This window comes from Eimeria necatrix, genomic scaffold (assembly GCF_000499385.1).
Source record: "Eimeria necatrix Houghton genomic scaffold, Enh_scaff604, whole genome shotgun sequence".
Taxonomy (NCBI): domain Eukaryota; phylum Apicomplexa; class Conoidasida; order Eucoccidiorida; family Eimeriidae; genus Eimeria; species Eimeria necatrix.
The window spans coordinates 1-23,037 of NW_013654461.1; the positions used below are offsets into that span (position 1 = coordinate 1).

The following is a 23,037-nucleotide window of genomic DNA, read 5'->3' on the forward strand; positions in this document are numbered from 1 at the left end:
TTGAGCTAGACGCCCTCGACAAGGTCACTCTTCCCAAAAACTCTAGCGCGCAAAATGCTGTCTTGGCAGCCGCCACGGCTACCGCGTACGAAGGCCCACGAAGCGTATTCAGTGTGCTGTGAAAACAAGGATGACTGGAAATGTAAAGTGGACGACGAGGGTATCGATCCCTCTACCTCTCGCATGCTAAGCGAGCGCTCTACCATTTGAGCTAGACGCCCTCGACAAGGTCACTCTTCCCAAAAACTCTAGCGCGCAAAATGCTGCCTTGGCAGCCGCCACGGCTAACACATACAAAGGCTTACGAAGCGTATTCAGTGTGCCGTGGAAACAAGGACAGCTGGAATTGTGAAGTGGACGACGAGGGTATCGATCCCTCTACCTCTCGCATGCTAAGCGAGCGCTCTACCATTTGAGCTAGACGCCCCCGACAAGGTCACTCCTCACACAGATAAACACGCAATTGCACATCAATGATTCATATACTTTTTTATTACCCCATGATGTAGCTACTTCGATCAGTCTAAATATCAGGACTTTTTCGCGTATACTCACCTTGTTGGTGTTGTTCATATAGACGCGAATCTACTTGCTGAACTGCACGTACGCCTATTTTACTGCTGGCAGATTCATATGCATATATGACGGCCGAAAGCGTCTTAAGATGCCCGTCGAACTTTTTCGTTTCTGCCTGTATCCACGGCCTAGCTTTCTCTGCCACCTACGCTCTTTACGCAGTAGTGTTTTGAGCTTGCTGAGTCACAGCGCCATACCACAGCGTTTGTCGCTTATTGTCTTTTAGCTGCGCAGCTATTGTTCGTCAAACGTATGCATGTAGAGATATCTACTTATGCCTGCTTTACTTCCTTTTGAGCCTCCCCGCCAACTTTTACAAAGGGTGGTCACTGCAGCAATGCCCTTTCGGGGAACTCTTCCCGCCAGTAGTTTTCGTGAAAACCGACGCACCAGCATCCAACCTTGGGTCGTACGCTGTAGGCCGTTTTAAGCATGGCTAATAGCTACACTGCATGCAGGGGCCAGACATGATGTCTTCCCGTCCGGCCCCTGCGTGCAGTGTAGCTGTCACAATACCGTGCTTCTCTGTTTTCTTCTGCTTTTGCCATTTCCATTTGCAGTGAATTCATTCATAGCGGGTATCTCTGGACACTTTTTGTTTTCTGTAGAGTGAAATATCTGTGTTACTTCATCTAGTATGCGTTCAACGCCCTGCTGCCAAGCCCTTCTGCAAATGTATGAATCAGCGAGTATATGGTATCGAAAAATAATAAGCCGCCGAAGGGCGTCTAGCTCAAATGGTAGAGCGCTCGCTTAGCATGCGAGAGGTAGAGGGATCGATACCCTCGTCGTCCACTCCCGTTGTGCTTAACTTTTGCGCAAAACTGTTTGCAGAGGAATCATAGAACAGATATAACAGTTGCTGCATTGTGAGCAACCCCCTGCGCTGCTGATGCAGCCTCATCGCTTCCTTCGGGCACTTACCTTGTCGTCATTGCTTCTATAATTTGTCTTTCTTTTGCTAGCGCTGCTGCCACTCAATTCCCGCAAGAGACTGCGGCTCTCCTACAAGTGCATCGAGCGCACTTTGTGTAGCGACGATGGTGTGGATTCATTACCTGAAAACGATGCCACCAGCGCCTCTACCTCTCCACTGCTTAGCCGGCGATCCAGCATATGGGCAAAACACGATACCCAAATCGTTTGTTTTTATATATAAATGCGGCAAGACAAACTGCCTTGCATAATCTATTCGAGTATGCGCACATGCGAGCAATTCTACTGGTGAAAACAAGTAGCCCGTCTCACTGTCTTAGGGAACTGTGTATGGGCATAATTGCCCGCAACTCTATGTGTGTGTTCTGAGTCTTCCAAGCCAAAGCACTACCAAGTGACCAACCCTAAATATGGAACACGCCAACACTCCTCCCGAGGCCTTCATTCTCCATTGTAAATGTGAATTACTGTAAATTCTACAGGTTTTCTACCGTTTAAAGCTGGTTTCTTTTCTTCTGAGCGTATATATGAAAATTGTTGTTGTAGTAATCGCACTGTGGCTAGCAAGAAGGGGGTACTAGCGCGGGCGTCTAGCTCAAATGGTAGAGCGCTCGCTTAGCATGCGAGAGGTAGAGGGATCGATACCCTCGTCGTACATGTTTTTGAAGTGCATCGATTACTTCCCATGCATTCTTGCCTTTGAAAAATACAAATATAAAACAGTTGTCCTTTAAAAATTTCAGCTTCTGCATCTTCTGAGAGTGGAACGGACAGTAGTCCATTATGCCAAGCTCTGCGGCCTCTGTCCAGCCACTGCATGCATCAAAGTCTGGAGTTGGTTGGCTTCTCTCTGAGCAGAACGGCAAATACAACCACGTCTTCTGTTTAATTGCAAATTAAATAAAGGAGCAGAAGGTGGATTTTTTCTTATTTCACTTAAATCCCTCTTCTTTGCTACGGCGGCGCCGCCTGCAGCCCACATTTGCCCCTGGGGAGAATACTTGCGGCTAACCAGGCGAAGAGACGCTCCTTTCGGCATTTTTGTCTTGCCTGTACCGATATATCTCGTCAGTGGGGCTGCGAGTCTGTGACCTGTGAAGCCAGACCGGTCCCAGGAGAGGCTCATTCCCGCTGCTGCTACCGTTGCTGCCGCAGCTGCGGGCAGCGAAAAAGCGTCTCTTTGAAAAGAGCACCGAAGATGGCGTTTGCTGGGGCCTCGCGGGCCTTCTGCAGCTGTGCAGGGAGGAGCCTCTTGAGGTGGTCAGTCAGCCCCCGAGAAGCCACATTGTTTCTTTCTTGCCTGCTCCTCCCTGTCAAGGCTGTACACGTGTTTGCCATCAGCCACAGGTCTACATGTCCGCGCAAATATGGGTGCAATTTTCTGCTGCTTTTGTAGTGTACAGACGGCTGCATGCGCTGCAGTTTATCCGTGCTGCTTGGTTTCATCTTTGGGGCTTGTTAAGTGGGGATGTGCTCAGGTCAGCAGTGGACCTCAGCCTATCAAGGACTCGTTTCCTTTCAAAGGTGCGTTGCTGCTGTTGTCTCATTTGCGCTGCTCCTGCTCCCTTGGTTTCTGCTTTTCTATCAGTGTGTGTGTCTTCGTGCCAGGTCTTTGTCGCCGCAAGCCCCTGCCTGCCCCCGCTTTGTTTGCCTGCCTTTATTCCACTTATCTTCACTTTTGTCTGTGCCTCTCTTCTTTCTCTTCTTATGCTTTCTTTGTTGCATGTGCCGCCGCCGTTCCCATTTCAGCCTCTTTTCACCGTTTGTGGATGGGCAGTCTGTAAATGCATCCATATACTCCCCTCCTGATCAGTTCAGTTACTTTTCACCTTTGAAGTTCATTTGCGTTTCATACAGGGCCCTGCGGCCTGCTCGTTGGTGCCTTCCAGGGCAGCCGCAGCAGCATGCTTCAGCAGCAGCTCCCGGGTCCCCTTGGGAGGCTCTCCGGGTCTCCCCCTTGAGGGGGCCCCCCAGGGGCCTCGGGGACTCCAAGGGGGACTGCCCGGCCACAGCGGAGGAGAGCCTGTTCTCTCACTTGCTGCTCCGCCGAGGCGCACACGTCCGGGTCTGTTTCCATCTGTGTTTGCTATAGAGTTTCTGGCGCCTTTGAAAATGGTCAATTTTGCCATCCAGTATCTTTTGTCTTTCCGATTTTACTTCATATTCATGGCCCGCACCACTTTCCAGGTGAGGGCTCAGGCCGAGGCAGCCAGTCCCCAGAGTCCGCGCCACAGGCCTTCAGTCGCTGCAGAAATAGGGCAGAGGCTTCTGCATGCAGAGGCTTATGTGGGGGCACAAGAGTTCAGCGAGGCTAGGCACTTTTGCCCAAGGGGAGGTTTGGGGGTTTAAGACCCAGGGGATCTGCTTGTTTGCGTGTGTAGGCTGTGCGCCCTTTGCTGGCGTTTAGCGTGTTTGGTGAGGTGATGAAGATGGTCTTGGCGACGATGAGCTCCAGTTTGTTTTCTTTCCTCTTTTCGTTCGTGCTCGCCTTTGAGGTCCTTTACTTCTTTCTGCAGTGCTACATCAGCTACACTTTCCTCACCATGTTCTTCACCGTCATGTTTTAGTTGCTTTCATGGAAACTTCAAGCTGCGGGCATTGAAGCATGCGCAGGCGCATGCGTGCATAGCTGCATGCATTCATGATGGTACAGGAACCCCCGAGGGGCTTCTCTGGGAGGCCACAGGGACGGTTTTTGGAGGGGCGTGAACGGCCGCTGTTGCGGCAGCCGCAGCAGCTGCTGCTGCTGCAGAGACTTGCAGGCAACTGCATTCACTGTTTTCACTTCACTGCTTTTTCGTTGCTCTGCTGGCCCGTAGCCCTCCAGCCAAAGTGAAAACTAGAAGACATCGAAGTTTTTCCAACGTAGCGTTTGAGGTCCACGGCTTTACAATAGCCAACACGCAAGGTAGCGAAATACACGTATTTTTCTTTGCTGCACACCTGAGACATGAGGAACAAGGGGTTCCTGCTGCAGCAAGCTGCTGCAGATTGTGAACCTGCGCTTTAGTTGGCTGTTCAACACGCCGATGCTGCTGCCGCCGCAGCTCCCGCTGCGGTTGCTTTGCTGGTCGGCTGTTGCTGCTGCATTCTCCCTGACCAACTCTAACTCATTACTTCAGAGCCGCCAGCTGCCTACTTGCAGCTGCTGGGAGCGCCTCAGCTCACTGGGGCTACTGCGTGAAGCTGCTGCAGGAGGGTTGGTCACCTGCTGCTGGTACTGTTGCAGCGGAACTTCCGCCACTGTTTTGGGCTGGACCCCCAAAGTGTACATAAGTAGGCTTTGCACGGGAGTGCTTGGGTCTAGCGTGAACGCCTCGGTGGCTCCTTGCTTGTTGCTGCTGCTGCTTCCCACCGCTACTTCCTGGTACGATTTTCTGGTACGCTCAGCCGCTAATGCACACGATGCTGCCAACTAGTAGATCGTGCACAAACGCCTGAACACAGCCTTGTGACGAAGGAGTAACTTTTATGCTACGGCAAACAGGAGGAAGTCGAAACGGTGACCCAGCAATTGCTGCTATGGCTGCTGCTGCTGGTGGCCCCGTCACTGCCAGGTAGGTTCCAGCTCGCCCTACCGGTCTGTCTTTGGCCGCCTCACTGCAGCAGCAGCCTACGCAGGCAGCGGCAGCAGACTGTGCGTTCTTAATATGTGCCACAGGGGAACACAGGTAGAAGGCTTATTTTACGAAGAACAAAGAGAAGCCCAAACCTGATGTAAGAGGGCGGGGCCTCCGCGTCAAGCTCTGTAACGCCCTAGAGGCGACCTCTGATGTTTGAGTGCGAGGCGCCTTTAAGAGAACCCAAACTTCGGTGGGATTGCATGTGTAGAGGGGAGCTTACCCCTGAACCAGTGTACGTACCCTTTGGGGGCCTCAGGAGTAATAGTACGAACCACCAAGATAGTTCTCACGCAGGTCAATAAGGTCTTCGCATACGGTGAGCCTTGTATAAGGGCTACTATGGGCCCTTCTGTAGGACCTCATATTAGCTGGTCGCGGGACCAATGACATGGTCATTATGCTACCCTCTTCATAAATAGAGAAGAAACTTAAGGCACGTCCCTGTGGGCGTCTCAGTCAGTCTTAAAGGCTCTCAGGACAGATTTCTGGAGGCACCGAAGACGCTCACTGGGGGCATCCGTTGCCCCCGACCGCGCTAATGTGTGAATGCATGCTGCAAATGCTCAGAGCTGGCGCCTGCGCAGGCCCCCTGCTAAGTTTGCTAGTTCAGGGGGCCTTAATGCCATCTATATATCTCCCTGGGGTAAGGAAAGGATGCTCGAGCAGCTGTGCTGCTGTCCATCTTTTGCAAGGATCAATCTGGAGCATTTTTGAGACGAAGTCGACAAACAGGTCATCGCTGCAGCGCAGGCGCTGGCGGAGGCTGGTGCGTTTGGGAATGAAGAAACGAATGACGCGGCTGTTGTTGCTGCTGCCGCTGCCGCTGGTGCTGCTGGGATGCCTTGGGCTGCCGCCTTGCCTGGATCGCAGGTGGTCCTGCACAAGGTTCAGCAGCGTGTCTTCTGGGGGCCTCATGTCCAGGCTGACGGAGGGTTGCTGCTGCATGTTGTTGCTCTGCTGCTTAAATTCTTGCGCATTTGAAATGTGATCTATGAAGGAGTACAGGAAACCCTCAGGGTCCAACAGTTGGTGCTTCACGGGGCTGCTGCGGGCCATGTAGCTGGGGAGGGGCCCCAAGAGGCCCACCATCTTGGCCAGCAGAGAAGGGACAGTGTAGCAGCCCAGCAGCATGTCTCCAGTCCAGAGTTCGTACACTATGCACCCCAGACTCCATATGTCTATTTGCTGACAGTAAGGCAACTCCAAAAGCACCTCGGGAGCACGGTAGGAGCGCGACTGCGTGTACACAACGAGCTCATCACTGGTGAAACAGCAATTGCCGAAGTCTATCACCTTTACCCTAAAGAGGTCCAACAGGTCGGACTCAAATCCGCTGCTGCCACCGCTGCCGCTGCCGCTATTGCTGTGCGCGTTGGTCATTGTTGCTTGCGGCTGTGGCTGTCTTTGGAGCTGCTGCTTGCGCTTCTGCGCCTTCGCCAGCGGCCCTGTGAATACTGCCAGGATATTCTCCGGCTTGAGGTCTCCGTGTATGATGTGCAGCTGGTGTATGAACTTGAGGGCCAGAAGCACATCTCTCGCGGCAATTTGGATGCGGCCCAAGGACCAAAAGGACGGCTCCCTGTGCCTTTTCAAGACCGTGCTGAAGGTGTACAGATCCTCATCTAGCAACTCCGTCACCAACACTACGTGGCCGCTCACGTACATGTAGTCCAGAAGCCGCAGGAAACGGTACTCGTCAGGGTCCCCATTAGCCAGAAGCAAGCGCAAGACAGACGCCTCGTCAAGCGACTGATCCAGAAACTCCTTTTCGTTCTTCATCACCTGAAGCGAGCAACAGCAGCAGAGGCAGCAGGGCTGACGGCAGGGGCCCCAACAGCAAGTGCAGGGGTTCTGGATACAGCGGCTGCACCGGGTAGGCTGGAAGGAGCAAAATGTAGGCAGCACCAGCTCGCAACAGCTGATGACCTCTCCGTGGCCGCTGCTGCTGTTGGCGCTGTTGCCGATACAGCGTAGGCGTTCTGCAGCTGCAAGAGGCTGCCTGCTGCTGCTGCAGCAGCAGCAGATCTGAATCAAAGTAAAGGCAAAAAAGGCAGTTGCTGCTTCTCACCTTAAGGCAAACTCGTTGCCCCGTACATTCGTCTATGCCCTGAAGACAGCGCGAGAACGCGGCCGCTCCCACCTGCAAGAAACAGCGCCACAGCCGGATCTATAAGCCCAGAAAAACCCCTGAAGTTTAGGAGCTTCACACAGCTAAAAAGCAGCAACAGCTTTCAATATTTAAAGCAGCCGCACCAGCGGGAGCAGCCATAACAGCAGCAGCAACAACAGCAGCAATACAAGCAGCGAGAACTCCAGCAGAAGCCAAGGCTGCAGCGGCCGTACCTCATGCTGCACCCTGTATCTGCCAGCTAGAAGGGCCCCCGAGGGCAGGACCATTTCCTTGTGGGGATCGGCTCCCGTGCTGTTTCTTTTGAAAATAACTTTCAGGCTGAAGCAATCATATACCACCGACTCGTCTGCAGCAGAACCCCCCGGAGGGGCCCCCAAGCCTCTGCGAAGGCACCTCACGCGGCACTGCCTGGGATATGCAGGGTCTGGGGAAGGAGGATAGCAGGCAAGAGAGAGTGCTGCTGCAGCACGAGCCTGCTGCCGCTGCTGGAACCGCTGTTTGTCTCCGTCGCAGTACGTTTCCTCCCACGTCCTCGCTGCGATGTAGGCCTCCTGCTGCTGCCGCTCAAGCTGCTCCTGCTGCTGCTGAACGTCTGCGAGCTTCCCTGCCTCTGCTGCAGCCGCACTCTGCTCCTGCATGCCGCAGCCAGCCAGCTCATCCTCAGACGACACCGCAGGACACTCTTCTGGGGATTTTGCTGCTTCTGGTGCTGTTGCAGCTGCTGCTTTTGTTGCAGGCTGGCTGCTGCAGCTGCTCCGCTGGGCGTCCACGACGTCTCCTAGGCCGAAAATCCTTCCGTAGTCTGCTGAAGCCTGCTGCTGCTGCTGCTGCTGCTCTTCCTGCAGCTGGAGCTGCTCTGTGGGCTTCGTCCGCGGCTGCTCGTGCTGCTTCACAATGTCTGACTTTTCCGCTGCTGAATCTGCAGACAGCGCTCCGAAAGTAGGGGGGCCCCCGAATGCCGGTGACGAGGGACGGCTTGTGGCTCTGCTGCCGCGACCGCTGCTGCTGCTGCCGCAGCTAGCTTCATCCCCGAGCCTGAACAAGCTATGTTTGTTTGCTGCAGCAGTAGCTGCAGGAGAAAGACTAGCAGCGCGAGTTACTGAAGATGGACTCAGCGTTGGCTGCTCCTGCCGCACCTCCTGCTGCGGCTGTTGCTGTTGCTGCGGTAGTTGACTCTGTTCAGCAGCAGCAGCAGAAGCTGCTGCTGCCGCTGCTGCAGCAGCCATCTCCAGTCTGGCCCCCACAACATCCACTGCAGGCTCCACCCCAAGTGCGAACAAAGGATGCATACCCTCTGAGTGGGGGGCCCCCCACGAGGGGCCCCCCAGCGGTGCCCCACAGAAAGCTGCAAGGAATTCCGCCTGTGTCATATCTACTGGGGTGTAGCCTGGATCTGTGTCTTCAGTGTATTCATCGTTAGCATCATATTCAGGCAAGTAGGCCCCCTCAAGCCATGCCTGGTACTGTCTATTCCCTGCTGCTGCTGCTGCTTCCGCTGCTGCTGCTGCTGCTGCTGCGCCCGACGGCGTGCAGCAGCGCGGATTGCCCCGGAACTTTGGAATGAAGCGCGCTGAGGAGGGACCCTGGGCCTGGCCGCAGAGCCTAACAGCATCAGCAGCACGCAGGCAGCCACCCTCAAATGACAGCAGGTGGGGGGTTGATACTGCTGCTGCTGCTGCTGCTGCTGCCTCCTCCCGAAGCACTCGCAGGGTTGCTCCCGTTGCTGCGCCTGCTGCGGAGTCAGCTGCAGGTGCTGCTGGAGCGCCGACTGCGCACGGGGCTGACCCAGCAGCAGCAGCAGCAGCAGAGGGTGGTGGAGCAGCAGTGGACGGAGTGGGCGTTGAGGGAGAAGGACTGCCGCAGGTCTCAAAGTATTTACCGGTGGAGTTTGCTGCTGCCGCTGCAACGGGAGAGGCAGCAGCAGAAGACAGAGCAGGCGCAGCAGCAGCAGCAAACCCATCGTGAGCCATCTGGCCATAAGCACGAGGCAGGCCCTCACTGCGAAGAAGAGAGCGCAGCAGCCCGAGCTGTTCTGAGGCGCCGATGGGCCCCGCAGAGCCCAGAATGCCTTCAATGGCTGACCGAACGCAAGGCTTTGCTGCTGCTGCTGCTGTGGCTGCTGTTTCTTCTTCGCTGCTTCTTATGGCGCTGCTGGCTCCATATGGGTCGTTGCTGCTGCTTCTGCTTCTGCTTGACTCGGCACGATCGCAAAGGACCTTCAGGTCGGCCAAGAGGGCCCGCAAAGCAGGTAGGAGGGGCTGCTGCGGCTGCTTCTGCTGCAGCTGGTGCACAATTTTGCTGCTGCTGCACTGTATAGAACAGGCCGACCCGACGGATGTGACAATCGCTCCAGGAGGATGCTGGTGCGGCTGAAGCTGCTGCTGCTGCTGCTGGCGGCGCTCCTCAACAAGCCTTAGGAAGTCTCCAATGCGCCTGAGCGAGGCGACCTCGATTGCGCTGCTGCTCTCTGCAGCTAGTGCTGCTGCCGCTGCTGCAGCCGTAGTTGGAGCTGCTGCAGTTGTAGTCAATGCTTTTACTTCTGCTGCAGCGCGGGCCTGGTGGGGCCTCGGAGAAGGCGAGTCAGAGCCTCTCATTTTCCTCGCAGAGACGGCGTCGCTGTTGCCGCTTTTTCCGTGCTGTTACTGCTGCTGCTTTAGCTTGTGCCGCTGCTGCCGTTGGTGCTGCTCAGCTTAGACTACGGCCTAGCTTTGTCTGCCGCGTAGAGTTTAGCCGCTGTGGGACAAAAGACCCGCAGCTGCAGGTGGCGCATCTCCCGCCCTTCCGAAGCTGCTGTGGGAGCTGCTGCTGCTGTGTACTGCTGCTGTTGCTGCTGTTCCTGCTGCTGTGGCTGCTGTCCGTCTCTTGGCATCTCGTTGCTGTCCCTCTCTGGTATCCGTCTTCAAGGTGTGCGCTATCTGGAGCTACGGCTGTAACTGCAGTAGAGTCGTTCCCCCCTCGCTACTGCTGCAGTCAGCCTGCTATTTTTCTCCTGGTGTCCTTGCGTCTTCCGATTAAAGGAGGCAGCAGTGTGTGTATAGACCTCAGGGGTCACACAGCTGTCGGCAGCAGAGATGCCGCTGTCTGGATGAACGACTGCTGCTGTTGCTCTCGCTGCACTGGAAAACCATAAGACGAAGAAGGAAAAATCAAACCTAACGCAGACTTGCTGCTGCTTAGACAGGTGGAGCCTTGGCTGAAGAGTAGCAAGCTGCCTCTACTGGCGTTGCTGCTGCAGTTGCTGCAGAATGCATGCAGCTACACTAGCAGCAGCAGCCAGCCGTCGAGTGTCTGAACCTCGAACCGCTGTCAGCTGCAGAAGTTACATGTTTTCATTTTTACTTATCTAGATCCTGCGCCTCTCGGAAGCCTCACCCTTGGCCTGTGTTGCGGCTGCTGCTCCTGCTCGTTCCAGGAGGCGGACCGATCCCACGGGCGCCTTCTTTGCGCTCTGCAGGCAAAGCTTGAAGCCCACTTCGACGACTTGGCCTTCGAGGAGGCCTTCGGAGCAGCAGCAGGACAGCACGGGCAGCACCGGCAGCTCCGGCAGCAACGAGAGCAGCAACATTAGCAACAGCAACAGGAGCCTCATCAGGACTAGATGCTGCGAAACATCGCTGCAACCACGGCCTCCCGGCACGCTGAGCTGCTTCTGTGCCGCTGCTGTCTGCTTCAGAGACAGACGGTAGCGCCTGTCGCTGCAGCAGCAGCTGCAGCAGCAGCAAAGCCAGCAGTGGCTTCCACAAAAGCAGTTACACCGGCAACAAGCTTGCAAGAGGTGCAAGCACGGGCAGGAACACCCCCAGGGACCTCGCAGACGGTCTCTTGCAGCAGCAAGTGGGCCCAAAAGGGAAGGCCTCCCGCCACTTGGCACTGCACTTGCTGCAGCTGCTGCAGCTGCAGGCACGAAGCCCGCAGCAGCGACAGCCGCTTCAGTCTTAGGGAGGCAAGGAGGAGTATCAACACGCTCTTCAGCCAGGTATGAAGGAAGCACTGTGTAGGCTGCTGCCGCCGCTGCTGCTGTTGCAGTGCCTACAGCTTCATGCGGTGCTGCTGCTGTTGCTGCTGCCGGTGTTGCTCTTGCCACAGCTGCCTCCAAGTAGCCCCGCAGCCGTTTCTGCCAATGGAGTGACCGCGGACGCTGCGTCTCTACAGCAGCTGCAGCAGTGAGCCAACCCCCTGCCTGTTTGATGCTGCAGCTGCTGCTGCCAGGACTGCTATCGTAGCTGCTGCTGCTGCCGTTGTTGCTCTTGCCGTATTTCTGCTGTCACTGTTGCTACAGCTGTTGCTGCTGCTACCGCACTGTTTCCGGTGCAGGAGCTTAGCTAACCAAATTGCCAAGGCCTGTGAGTACTATGGCATCCGCGTGCAGCAGCAGCAGCAGCAGCAGCAGGATCATGCTGCAGGCCTCCGCGTTGGCGTACTCCTGCCTCCGTCCCCTGTGGCCCTTGCTGCAGTTGCTGCAATTGCCGCTATTGACGGAGTTGCGGCTCTGCTACCTTTCTGTGATGCTGCTGTTGCTGCTGAGACTGCAGCTGCAGCAACTGCTGCTGCAGGAGGCGTCGCCGCAGCCGGTGGAGCAGCAGCGAGGCCCCTAGCAGCAGCGGTTGAGGAAAATGGAGGAGAAATGTTCTGCACAAGACCTAATGCATGCAGCAGCAGCGTCATAAGCGGCAGCAAAAGTTTGCGGCTGCTGCAGCAGCAGCTAGCTGAGGCCAGGACGCAGCTGCTGCTAGTTCATCCGGCCCTTGCCGCTGCTGCTGCTGCTCTCTGCGAGCATTTGGGGGTTCACGTGTGCATATGCAGTGCTGCAGCCCCAGCAGCGACGGACATATGCCGTCAACAGCAGCAGCAGCAGCAGGCAGCAACAGCCGCTGAAACGGCGCGGCTGTTTGTTAAGAAGGGCCGCACATACAGCCGCAGTCTTGCAGTACGTACGAAGTGGGTGCCTTTGTGCAGCAGCGATGGAAGCCCTTTGGGGCCTCTGCGAGAGCTCAAGGATGCGCTTGCAGCTGCTGAAGGCGCCTGCAGCAAGAGCAGCAGCAGCAGCAGCAGCAGCAGCGACACCAGCAGGAGAGCGAGCAGCGCTGATTACAGCAGCAGCAGCTGCTGCTGCAGCAATCTGCAAAGCAGCAACGTGTGGAGCCTGCTGGTAGAGGCGAGCTGCTGTTGGGGGAAACCAAGAAAGGTGCTGCTGCCAGCAGCAACAGTTCAACAGCAGCTGCAGCGCAATGCAGAACAGCTGCTGCAGCACATCATTCCAGGCGACACTGCCATTGTAGCTGCTGCGCCTGCTGCCATCACGAAGTCAAAGCTGCTGATGGCAGTCATCCTCCCTCTGCTACAGCGACAATCTAGCATGCTGTTGCTCACCAGGAAGCCGCAAGATCCTGTACCGCTCCCGCTGCAGGTGGCACTGGAGCAGCAAGCTGCTGATGCGGCAGCAGCAGCACTATCTGCTGAGACGGCGCGCGCGCGTGCTGCAGCAACATGGCACTTGCTTCTGCAGCAGCAGCCGGAACAGCAGCAGCAGCAACAGTGGACTTTGGCAATGGACCTTGAGACTGCCACGGCGATGCTGGCCATATATGAGCGCGCGGCTGCAGCAGCAAGAGTCCCAGCAGCAGCAAGAAGTGCACTAGCCGTGGCATCGGAAGATCTAGTAGCTTCTGCAGCCGAGCTTGCTGCAGCAGCACGGCAGAGACTTAGCTGCTGCATTATCTGCACCGACGAAGGCGATGTTACTCAAATGGCTGGCCAAACGCCACAAGACAGCAGCAGCAACACCAGCAGCAGCAGCACCACTGTCTCTACTGCTGTCGCAGAAGCTCTGCCTGCAGCACGGGTGGCTGCAACTATTGAAGGGTGGGTACCCTTTGCCCGACGGGAACTGACGGCAGCAGCAGCAGCAGCGATAAGCGCAGTAAGAGCAGCTGTTGCTGGCAATGAAAACAAATGAGATCCTTTGTGTGTACTTGTGTGTGTCTGCACCTGTTTACGCGTCTGCTGCAGGTGGCAGCAGCTGCTGCCTACTGCCGCAGCAGTGCTGCATGTGCTAACGATAACAGAAGTTGGCGTCGTGGCCGTGCAGCGGCAGCAGGGCAACGCAGCGGATGGAGCAGTGCCCCCAGCACCTCTGGAACGGGCATCGGCAGCACTTGCAGAAGCGGCAACAGCGGAGCCGGCATCGGCAGCAGCGGGGCAGGAAATGGGAATTGCTCTGGGCCAGCTGGTGCCAGGCGTTGCTGCAGCCACAGCAGAGAACGGCATTCTGCTCTTCAGCAGTAGCAGCAGCAGCAGCAGCACCTACTTTGGGAGGCCTGTAGCAACAGCCGACGCATTCGGAGGGCCGGCGGCCCTTGGCGCCCGAGGGGCCCCCGCTGGCTGGTTCTTCCGGTCTGCACTGGTGGGGCGTGTGGACGAGTTTGGAATGGTGCATGTGACGGGCTGTACGTACAGCTTGGCGCAGCAACAACCGCTGCAACGGCCGCTGCAGCAGCGGCTGCAGCAGTGGCAGTGGGGCCTCCCTCGTATGGAACGGCTCATTGAAGGATATGTACACAAGGTGCCCATTTCCGGCAAGGAGTGGGGCAACTATCATGCCAAGAAGAGAAACTGGAAGCGCATGTTCTAATCTGCTGCAGCTTCTGCTGCGGCAGGTGCTACTGCTGCTGCGGCGGCGGTGCCCGCTTTCGCTGCAGGAGGGCCCCCGATACACAGCGGAGAGGCAGCTTGCTGCAGCTGCCCAGTGTGTGCAGTAGGAGCGCAGCTGGCTTTGGCTGGTGGCAGCTAGCCACTGGCAGTCATAACTATCTTCTGGCTGTGGTAGCTCGCTGCTTGCTGCTGGGGACTGTAGCTGTTGAGTGTGGCTCTTAGAATCCCCGCGACATGTGTTCAAGGCTACAGATCACTCCGTTATTTTAGGCTGACCAGCCCAGGAACTAGTTTTCTAGCCAGCAACGCAACTAGCTAGGCTGGTGGCTAGCCAGGAAGACGGCTAGCTAGGCCGCTAACTAGGAAGGTGGCGAGTTGGCCTGCTACCCAGAGCAATAGTCTACAGCAACATACGGCCCCAAAGCGACGGTGGTGCCTCGTGGAAGGTTTGCTCAACTGAAGCAAACAGTACTCTTGGCGCATATTCTATTAAGCCACCTTTCCCTTCAAATGTGCAAAATCCTCGTTTTAAATAAGAAGCAGGGAAAGGCTTTAGACTTTTCACATGTCAGAAGCTAAGCCTGAGGGTTTCCGTGGGCACGGGTTCGAATCCCAGCTTTGTGTAAATGTGTCTGGCGTCGTCTTTTTCAACAGTCAAGTCAATTCTGCCTAAACTCAGCTGCTGCTGCGCCATTTGCAACACCAAACGACACATTTGGGTTCCTAAACCCTGTCCGCGGAAGCTGGGGTGTATAACCACCCGCTCTAGCCGTCCGTCGGCTGCTCTTCCCAAGTGGGGCTGTATGTACACCTCGCAGAAGCCGCACAGAGGCCCCTCAGATGGAACGGAATCGGTATTGCGCGCGTTTGCTCTAGCTGCTTCATCGCAGCCGTTAGATCCAACACAAGAAGCTTCTGGAGAAGCTGCAGCGGTGTGGGTAGCACCCATATCTGGAGCAGCAGCGAAGCAGCAGAAGGGCAAATAAGTTGGCTGCTCTAATATAATGGATAGGTCTGCTTCCGTTAGTTGTTGCTGACAGCGGCTGACGAGGGGAAGCAGGTCGCGTGCAGCTTCATAATCTGTCCTTCTCATTTTCCTCAAGATGTACTTTTTGTCCTTCACCGTAAACACCACTGGGCTCTCGCAAGCAGACGAACCTTTAAGCCAGCAACACGACACGAATCCTGACGTAGAATTCGCCGACATCTTTGCTGCTTGTGCTGCTGCTTCTGGGTCTCTGTTGCTGCTGATGCTGCCGCTGCTGCTGAAGCTGGCAGTGCTCGTTTCAACACTCCTGTTCCCGCCGCTGGTGTTGGTATGGCAGCCCGTGTGCCTCAGCTGATTCTGCTATTGCTGCAGATAATCTCCGCTGCTGCCGCTGTCGTTGCCTTTCGTATAGTGGCAGCAGAGTAGGCGCGTGGTGCCATCTATTCCAGTTGCAGGGGATAATTATTATCCTTGTCTCCCCAGCCAATATTTGCAGGGGACAGCGGCCTGGAGCTTGAACAATAATTTAGTGAGAAAGATAAAGACAGGCAGAAGGAAAGAGAGATAGCTTTGCAGCTAGTTGGTGTAGGCTGTTCCTGCTCGTCGGCTGCTACATCCTGGCCCAGCAACTGTTCACTAAGCACACAGCAGCCTATCATCTATAGAGTAGTGCTATCCAAATTCAGTTGCGATTGTTCATTTTTAAAGCAAATTTTCGAAAGACAATTTTATTTCGATAGAAAGACACACGCTGAGCCCGTCGGTCTCGCAGTGCGGTGTGGGCATGCAACAGCCGCACAGCAGGTACAAACTCTAACGCAATCTCCTGAAGCTTTTACCTCACGTTATGTACGTTATGCCTGTTGCCCGAGTTTGGTGCTTATTTAGTTGGCAGCACAGAAGAATATAAAGTTCTACGACATGCACAACAACCCTGCCAATCGCGTGCTCCATCCTGGCCAAATGCTTCCCTCCAGATACGCAGGCATAAAGATATATTTTTCCAATAGATACATTATCAGCAAAAACTTATGAACACTCTCCTTTTTACATATAGTATGAGGAACAAGTCTACGTTTAGAGGATGCCAGCTGCGAGCTGTGGAGTTTACCGTCGTGCGAGGTGTCTATCAATACTTGAAAACGAAAAACGTGAAGAAAATGAGCTGAATGAGACACGCGAAATGTTGGGGGAGGCTCTACGCCGTCCACATGCATTACAACAATGTGGCTGAAAAACATAAGGCGTGCCACAGAGGATATGATTGCTAATGGAGGGAAGCGCCGGTTGCGGTTAGTCCACTTAAGTAGAATTAAAAAGAATCTCTCGGGCAAGTTTAAAACCAGCAGTACGTTTCTGATTCTCGCTACCTCAGTTTCCTTTTTCGTCGGATGCTGCTTGCGCGACACTGTCTTCTAGATCAGTTAGCTACACTGTCGTTAATTCTACAAACACACCGCGTGGGGGCGTCTAGCTCAAATGGTAGAGCGCTCGCTTAGCATGCGAGAGGTAGAGGGATCGATACCCTCGTCGTCCAGCTGAGTTAACTGGTGCAGCAATTCTCATTTGTTGCAGAACTTGCTCTAGATATCCCTAAGATAACATTGTATAGTACTCGGAGACTCTTGCTATTTTCAAGCGAATGGGATGCAACTGCGCTGCAGCCTGACCCAGGAAACTCATCACGCTGCGATATTGCCTGAACTACTGCCAGGGTATCGAAAGGATCGCCTGCATCGATATGAAACTTTAAATTAAAAAGTTTTCGGAACAGAGTCCCAATCTGACAGGTGAAGGCGCAGCGGCTGTAAGGCACCGAAAAGGCTGTGAAAGGCAGAGACCACGCATTGAGTCGCTGGGAAGAAGCTACAAGAGGTACTAAGGGCTGTGGAAAAGTTCGGTTTTATGAGCTGTCAGCTCCTCAGCAAGGGAAGTCCTATCATTTGAATATAACAAGTATGCAACCTTTTGTAGAGCTCGTCGCTTGCCTCGATTTTCGTGTTCGTTGGCTTTAAGCAGAGTGGAGAGCAGAACCAGGCTGCAGCGTGTACGCGCCTTTGACGGCCATGAACAGCCAAGTGCGTGATGTGAAGACTCTCGTTGCTCGCTCCCGTCTCTTGAAGGGCCCTTCAGTATATTGCGCAGCAGTATGAGCATGGCGAACAGTGATCTGTACATAACAATATTTCGGGGTTCAGCTCCCATTTCCTATAGTTAAGCAATGTGGATACTTTGGGGCCTCTGGAACTGAAATTTAGTGCAACCCAAAAGTCAAAAGTGAAGCAAAAAGTGTACAAAATGAAGTGGCTATGCTGGACGTTTGCCAAAGAAGCGCGTTATGCCAGAAGTGGCAGCCGCTCTCGCGTGCTTAAGCAAATATTACACATTACGCGTTGGGGGCTCATGGACAATGCACTTCACCGCACGATTCTTTTCTTCAAAGGAAAAGCATGATGGTACGGAGGCCTTGAGAGTTAATGCCTTACTGAGATCTGGGCTAGCGTGGAAACGTTTAAAGACTCAGTCGGACGTAAATTGCTTGTCGACAGCACGTAGAACAAGGCTTGATACTTATCTGCAGGCCGATGAAGCCCGGTGCAAAACGATGTTTAATTGCCATTTAGAGAGCAGGCAACGAACTCAGGTGCTGTCGGGCTCCGTATGAACCGCATGAACCCTTAATCTTTGTTTCATCTTTTAAATCAAAACCTTATGTCTGCTGTGCCAATTTTGCCTACGCTTTGAATTTCTGACCTCGCACGCCAATCACTCCGTATTCCCATATTAGTCCTATGTTGTCCATTGAATATTGCTACAGAAAGACAAACGTTTAGGATTTACTTTGTGACAACGTACTGGTGCGTAGAAAAGTCTGGTGCAGTGTACGTTTTGGCTCCAGGACTACTCCACGCTGCTGCAGAGAATCAGCACTCGATGATCCACTGACTGCCTAACCTGTCACTTCTAGGACCAGTGCATGCTCCTGAAACCATTTAGTTAAATAAAATGCATACTGAAAGGCCGTACACTTAGGCTTAAGTTCACGGAAGGTAATTTCATTATTGGTTGGGATATACCCTGTTCCACAGCGTGGTGCTACACTGCAATTCCAAAACTCTTCAAGTTTAATAAAATGCATGCGCAGCAAAACTGGTAAACAGCCTTAGTAAACCTTAATTCCAAGCGAGGAAGGAAAAATGCACGAGTTCTCTTACTGACAGCGCGCTGGGCAGCCACATTCCGTCCTGCATGTCTCCTTAGAACATTTGGATGTTGAGTGGCGTCTTACAAGAAAGCCGAGAAACAAGCTCACTCGGAACAGAATTTATAGCTTTTTCACTTAAGTTTTTACAATTCTTGTCCTCCAGTCTCGAAGCAGTTAGTCTTGGAAGGCATGCGTGTGCGTGCGGTCAGCTGCTATTTGTGGGAATCACACCTCCTGCGGGGCGTCGTCGAAGAGATTTGTCTGCCTGGAAGTGGGTTGTTACTTGTCGGCATCACATGCCCTGTCTGGTGTTGAAAGGCGACGTTGCATGGAAAGTTGGTTGAACGTGTGTGAAGTAGAGGTGTATTGATGGAGTACCTGGTTATCTGTTATTCACACTGCGTCTAATGCACCGGAACCCATGCGATCTCCGAACTTAAGAGGCGCAAGGCGCGGTTAGTACTGAGGCAGGGGACTCCGCAGGAATTCCTTTTGGGTGACGATATTGCCCTTTTGTTTGTCCCCCGAACAAGTCAACACCTCTCAACCCTCTTCTATTCACCTAAAAGATTCACCAGAAAGAGCTCACCGTCCACTCAACAAAAAGCGAACATCCCAGTTCATTTCCTTCCTATCCTCTCAATCAGACCTCCTGCCTCAACCTTCTATTTGTTCAACCCATAGCCAGCACGTACTTCCACCTACACACAGCTCGCATCGCTCTATAACGCCACTTGCGAGCTTCTGTCCCTACCTATGGGCAAAGATAAACACCCAAAATGCAAAGAGTACCCTCAACACAAACTCAAAAGCACGCAAACCACACACTCTCTCTCATTCATCCTTGAGGCAGCTTTGTCTTCTATCCTCCCCACTAATTCGCAATGCGCAGATGTTATGTCCTCTCAACCGTCACTGCAGCTCAGGGCACTGCCTCACCAGCAGTCCATTGTCGATCTCTGCAGCTCCGCGCGATGTCTCATACCTGCTTGCAGCGAACGCGAACGGTATGAAGGAGTATGTGGCCTGCCGTCGTTCATTCTGCGTCTATTGCAACGGATCCCATATGAAATCCGAAGTTGAGCGGCGCAAGGTTCGGTTAGTAGGAACTGCGGTATGGAAGTAAAGAATAAGGTGTTTTTGTTTTATGGTGTCCACTCTGTGGGGTGCTGATCAATGCGGAAGCCACAGCCAGATGAGGAGTTTGGCTGCGGAGGCGCATTTGTTAAGCAATAGCACAGATGTCCTAAGGCAAGCTCAATGAGACAGGTTAGTTTTACCCTACTGATGAATTGGATACTGCGACAGGAATCCAACTTAGTACGAGAGGAACAGTTGGTTCAGATACGTGGTTAATGCGGCTAGCTGAAAAGCTAGTGCCGCGACGCAACCATCTGTTGGATTATGACTGAACGCCTCTAAGCCAGAATCCATGCTGGCTATGCAGTGCTCCTCGCCGCCTCAATTGTTACTTGCATGTGTTTTTAGTGCCTCTTGTGCACAACATGTCACCAACGTCCTCTGCGACATGCTAAGGGTGATAATCGCAATTTCCCGCATTTGGGGCGCTACATCCATTGCAGACGACTTTGGCGCAATCAGTTACTGTAAGTGCGAGAGTAGACTTGACCTACGATCCACTAAGATTTAGCCTGTGTTGCATGATGTGTCCATTTTTTCTCCCTAGCTCCCCTTTGCTTGCTGGGATTTTATAGGTGTCTTGCACCAACTGTGGCATAACGGTAACGTTGCTAAGCTGCCCAGCTTTGCATGCGTTATCCCCGATGCGCTCGTCGTGTATTACATACACTCTCATCTCTGTGCCTTCATGTCCTTGTGCTTGTTGGTTGCTTGCTGGGTGTGCGCGCCGGCATCGAACAGAAAGACGGGTGTACAAGCAAGACATCCAGTACCGTTGCCCGATTCGCGTGTGTTATGCCTGATATGCACTCCGTGTATTACGCTCTGTCATCTCTTTTCCCTTGTGCTCTTGTGCTCTTTTCTTGCTGGGTTTGCGTGTGTGTGCAGGGTCACACTGGCATGCGAACAAGGCATTCAGTGCCGCTGCTGAGCTGCCGTGGAAGCAGCAGCAGCGACAGCACGAGCACCTGCTCAAAAACAGTGAGCAATACAGCAGCTGAACCATGACATTCAGCAGCAGGTGCGGCAGTTAGTTTTGGCTATCAGGGACAAACGGAAGACAGCAAGCACCCGTGAACATTGTAGGGGCGCTTTGCGACGAGAAAGCAGTACCTAACGCGAGCAGATGAACTTTGCTCAGTGAGGAATGCAGCAGCTGAACCATGGCATTCAGCAGCAGGTGCAGCAGTTAGTTCCTGCTATCAGGGACAAACAGAAGACAGCAAGCAGCTCTGAACACTGTAGGGGCGCTTTGCGACGAGGAAGCAATAGCAGCCCTAAAGTTTGTTTTTTGGGGAATGAGTTCAGGCAGGCTCCTGCTGCTGCTACCCCTGCTGTGGCTGCTGTTCCTGCTACTTCTGCTGCTACTACTGCTGCTAATGCTGCCAATGCTCTAGCTGGAAATACTTTAGGTGGGGAAAGGTGCCCAACAACGGCACAAGCAGGAGTAACAGCTGCTGCAGCACCGTGTAAGACGGGGGAATCAGCGTCAGAAGCAAAATCAAGTTGTAGGAGAGCTTTTGTAAAACGGTCGGAGGGGAAAAGAGGTCAAGAGAAGCAGAGAGGAGACTGCCACTTAGCAACACGCCAGGCGTATGGTTCAGGTTTCAGCGCCACGCCAGGCGTATGGTTCAGGTTTCAGCTCTCAAGGTTTAAATTGTAAGGTTTAGATCATAAAATTCAGTTCCTGACGCCTAGAGCTTGCCGTTCTTACGCGTTTTGTTTTGCAGTTGATGTGAGTGATCAGCAGAAGTGGCCCTGCTAGTTGCTCATTTAGCGGCAGCAGCAGCAAGAGATGGCATCAGCAAGCCCCCTATTGTAGCAGGTGTTTTTTTGCAGGGCTTGGCGTCAACATATGCACGTGGTGCAGCAACAGCAAAATCAGCAGGTTCTGCATCAGCTCAAGTGTAGTTCATCACCGGGAACTACTCGCAGCAGCAACTTCGAGGTACTGCTGCAAAGTCAGCTAATATCGAAATAAAAGAGCAGAGCAGCGGTAGCAGATCTGTCACAGGAACTGTGGGTCGTAATTTGTTTGGGTTTTCTTCCATTAAATGTATGAGCGATTATAAACAAATTGCACGGGAGACCTTCCCTCAATGCATAACCGATGATTATAATGTAAACCAAACCGCACAGAAGGCTGGGTTTGCTGCTGCTGCTGCTGTTCCTTTCGGTGCTCAGGCTGCTGATGCACCTCTGCTCCACATACACTGCAGCCTGATGCAGCATGTGTAATTCCACTGGTGCGGCTGCTGTTTCTGCTGCAGCTGGTGCTTTTGCACATCCGCATCTGCTGTCGCAGTGCCACAGTGCTGCTGTATCTTTGCAACAGCTGCCAATGCATTCACCCCTACGGTTTCGGTGCACCTATTGGTGGTTCTGCTGCCGCTGCTTACGTCACTCTTGTTGCTGGGAAATGTAATTCATCTGCTCAGCACGTCCCTTGCGGCGAATACTGTACGCGTCTCTTTGAAATCTCTCTTTTCGCTTACTTCCTGCAGCAATGCTGCTTGTTTTCGCTTACTTCCTGCAGCAATGCTGTATTTTTTCTGCATGTTCAACACTTCCACAACGTCATGCACTTCACTGAAAACGTCCTTTTCGACCCAAGCTCGAGCCACAACAGACAGCAAAAGCAAGTTTCTCAGTAAGGCTGTTGGTTGTGCTGCTACATGTTGTGGAATGCTCCTGCAGCTCTTTGTACTGGACATAATGCTGATGCAACCGTGCATGCCACAGCCTCATGGCCTTCGAATGCCCCTCCGTTTCTACAAACTAACTAGTCCTGCTGCTGCTACCGCTGATGCTGCAGGCACTTCCGCTGCAGCGGATGCCACTATAGCTGCTGCCTGACTTCCTTTTTCTCTTGTTGCTCCTGAATTCTTGCCGATTTTGTCCGATTTTTGCCCTTTTCTCCACCTCCTCTGTGGGTCAAATACTACCTCATCAGCATTCATGCCCAAAAGACCTCTTTCTGTGGTTTGCGCTGCAGTAACAGCACGAAAAAGCATCAAACAGTCTGTGTGGCTAGCTTTCTTTCTGCTTCTGATTGTATACAGTTGATGCTGCTGTTCGTCGCTCACGTCTTCATGCATCTGTGTCCTACCAACACGTATCGCTTTTGTCCACATGAAGTGAATTTCCACACATACGAACGCCTTCGCCGTGCTGCTGTTCCAGATTATACTAGCGCTTCAGCAAAAGAGACACACTGGCTTGCTATAGGAGCCAGAGAATAATGCAATCATGCAGGAAGTAGAGCGGCCAAGCAGAAGCAGTTGAATTCGCTTCGGTAGCACCAGAAGCGCCAGAACATCTGAATAGTGCTGCTCACACTGCTCACCAATACTACATTTCGTTTGCGCTAGCCAGAAAGAACAGAATGACGCAATCATGCAGGAAGTAGAACGGCCAAGCCGAAGCAGTTGAATTGGCCTTTGCACCAGCAGAAGCGCCAGAACATCTGAGTAGTGCTGCTCCCACTGCTCACCAATACTACATTTCGTTTGCGCTAGCCAGAAAGAACAGAATGACGCAATCATGCAGGAAGTAGAACGGCCAAGCCGAAGCAGTTGAATTGGCCTTTGCACCAGCAGAAGCGCCAGAACATCTGAGTAGTGCTGCTCCCACTGCTCACCAATACTACATTTCGTTTGCACTAGCCAGGAAGAACCGAATGACGCAATCATGCAGGAAGTAGAGCAGCCAAGCAGGAGCAGTTGAATTGGCCTTTGCACCAGCAGAAGCGCCAGAACATCTGAGTAGTGCTGCTCACACTGTTCAC

The 23,037-nt window shown here is 53.5% G+C and overlaps 5 protein-coding genes across 5 annotated transcripts; 3 read left to right on the forward strand and 2 right to left on the reverse strand.

The window, feature by feature from the left end:
* Nucleotides 1-2,710: 2,710 nt before the first annotated feature.
* ENH_00066030 (hypothetical protein, conserved) lies at nt 2,711-4,079 on the forward strand (the record flags this gene model as incomplete). The annotated part of the gene is made up of 4 exons (XM_013582272.1): nt 2,711-2,772; nt 2,991-3,036; nt 3,370-3,699; nt 3,894-4,079. 4 exons carry the CDS (start codon nt 2,711-2,713, stop codon nt 4,077-4,079), a joined length of 624 nt encoding a protein of 207 aa, XP_013437726.1.
* A 1,662-nt stretch (nt 4,080-5,741) lies between these two features.
* On the reverse strand, nt 5,742-8,636 carry ENH_00066040 (CMGC kinase, Dyrk family, putative; the record flags this gene model as incomplete). Its single annotated transcript, XM_013582273.1, has 3 exons — nt 5,742-6,917; nt 7,204-7,275; nt 7,479-8,636. The coding sequence occupies 3 exons, from the start codon at nt 8,634-8,636 to the stop codon at nt 5,742-5,744; spliced, it is 2,406 nt and encodes an 801-aa protein (XP_013437727.1).
* Nucleotides 8,637-12,583: 3,947 nt separating this feature from the next.
* Nucleotides 12,584-13,897, forward strand: ENH_00066050 (hypothetical protein, conserved; the record flags this gene model as incomplete). Its single annotated transcript, XM_013582274.1, has 2 exons — nt 12,584-13,128; nt 13,276-13,897. 2 exons carry the CDS (start codon nt 12,584-12,586, stop codon nt 13,895-13,897), a joined length of 1,167 nt encoding a protein of 388 aa, XP_013437728.1.
* Nucleotides 13,898-14,485: 588 nt separating this feature from the next.
* Nucleotides 14,486-15,124, reverse strand: ENH_00066060 (acetyltransferase domain-containing protein, putative; the record flags this gene model as incomplete). The annotated part of the gene is made up of 1 exon (XM_013582275.1): nt 14,486-15,124. One exon carries the CDS (start codon nt 15,122-15,124, stop codon nt 14,486-14,488), a length of 639 nt encoding a protein of 212 aa, XP_013437729.1.
* A 3,995-nt stretch (nt 15,125-19,119) lies between these two features.
* ENH_00066070 (hypothetical protein) lies at nt 19,120-20,251 on the forward strand (the record flags this gene model as incomplete). The annotated part of the gene is made up of 3 exons (XM_013582276.1): nt 19,120-19,208; nt 19,599-19,717; nt 20,139-20,251. The coding sequence occupies 3 exons, from the start codon at nt 19,120-19,122 to the stop codon at nt 20,249-20,251; spliced, it is 321 nt and encodes a 106-aa protein (XP_013437730.1).
* Between the last annotated feature and the right edge of the window lie 2,786 nt (nt 20,252-23,037).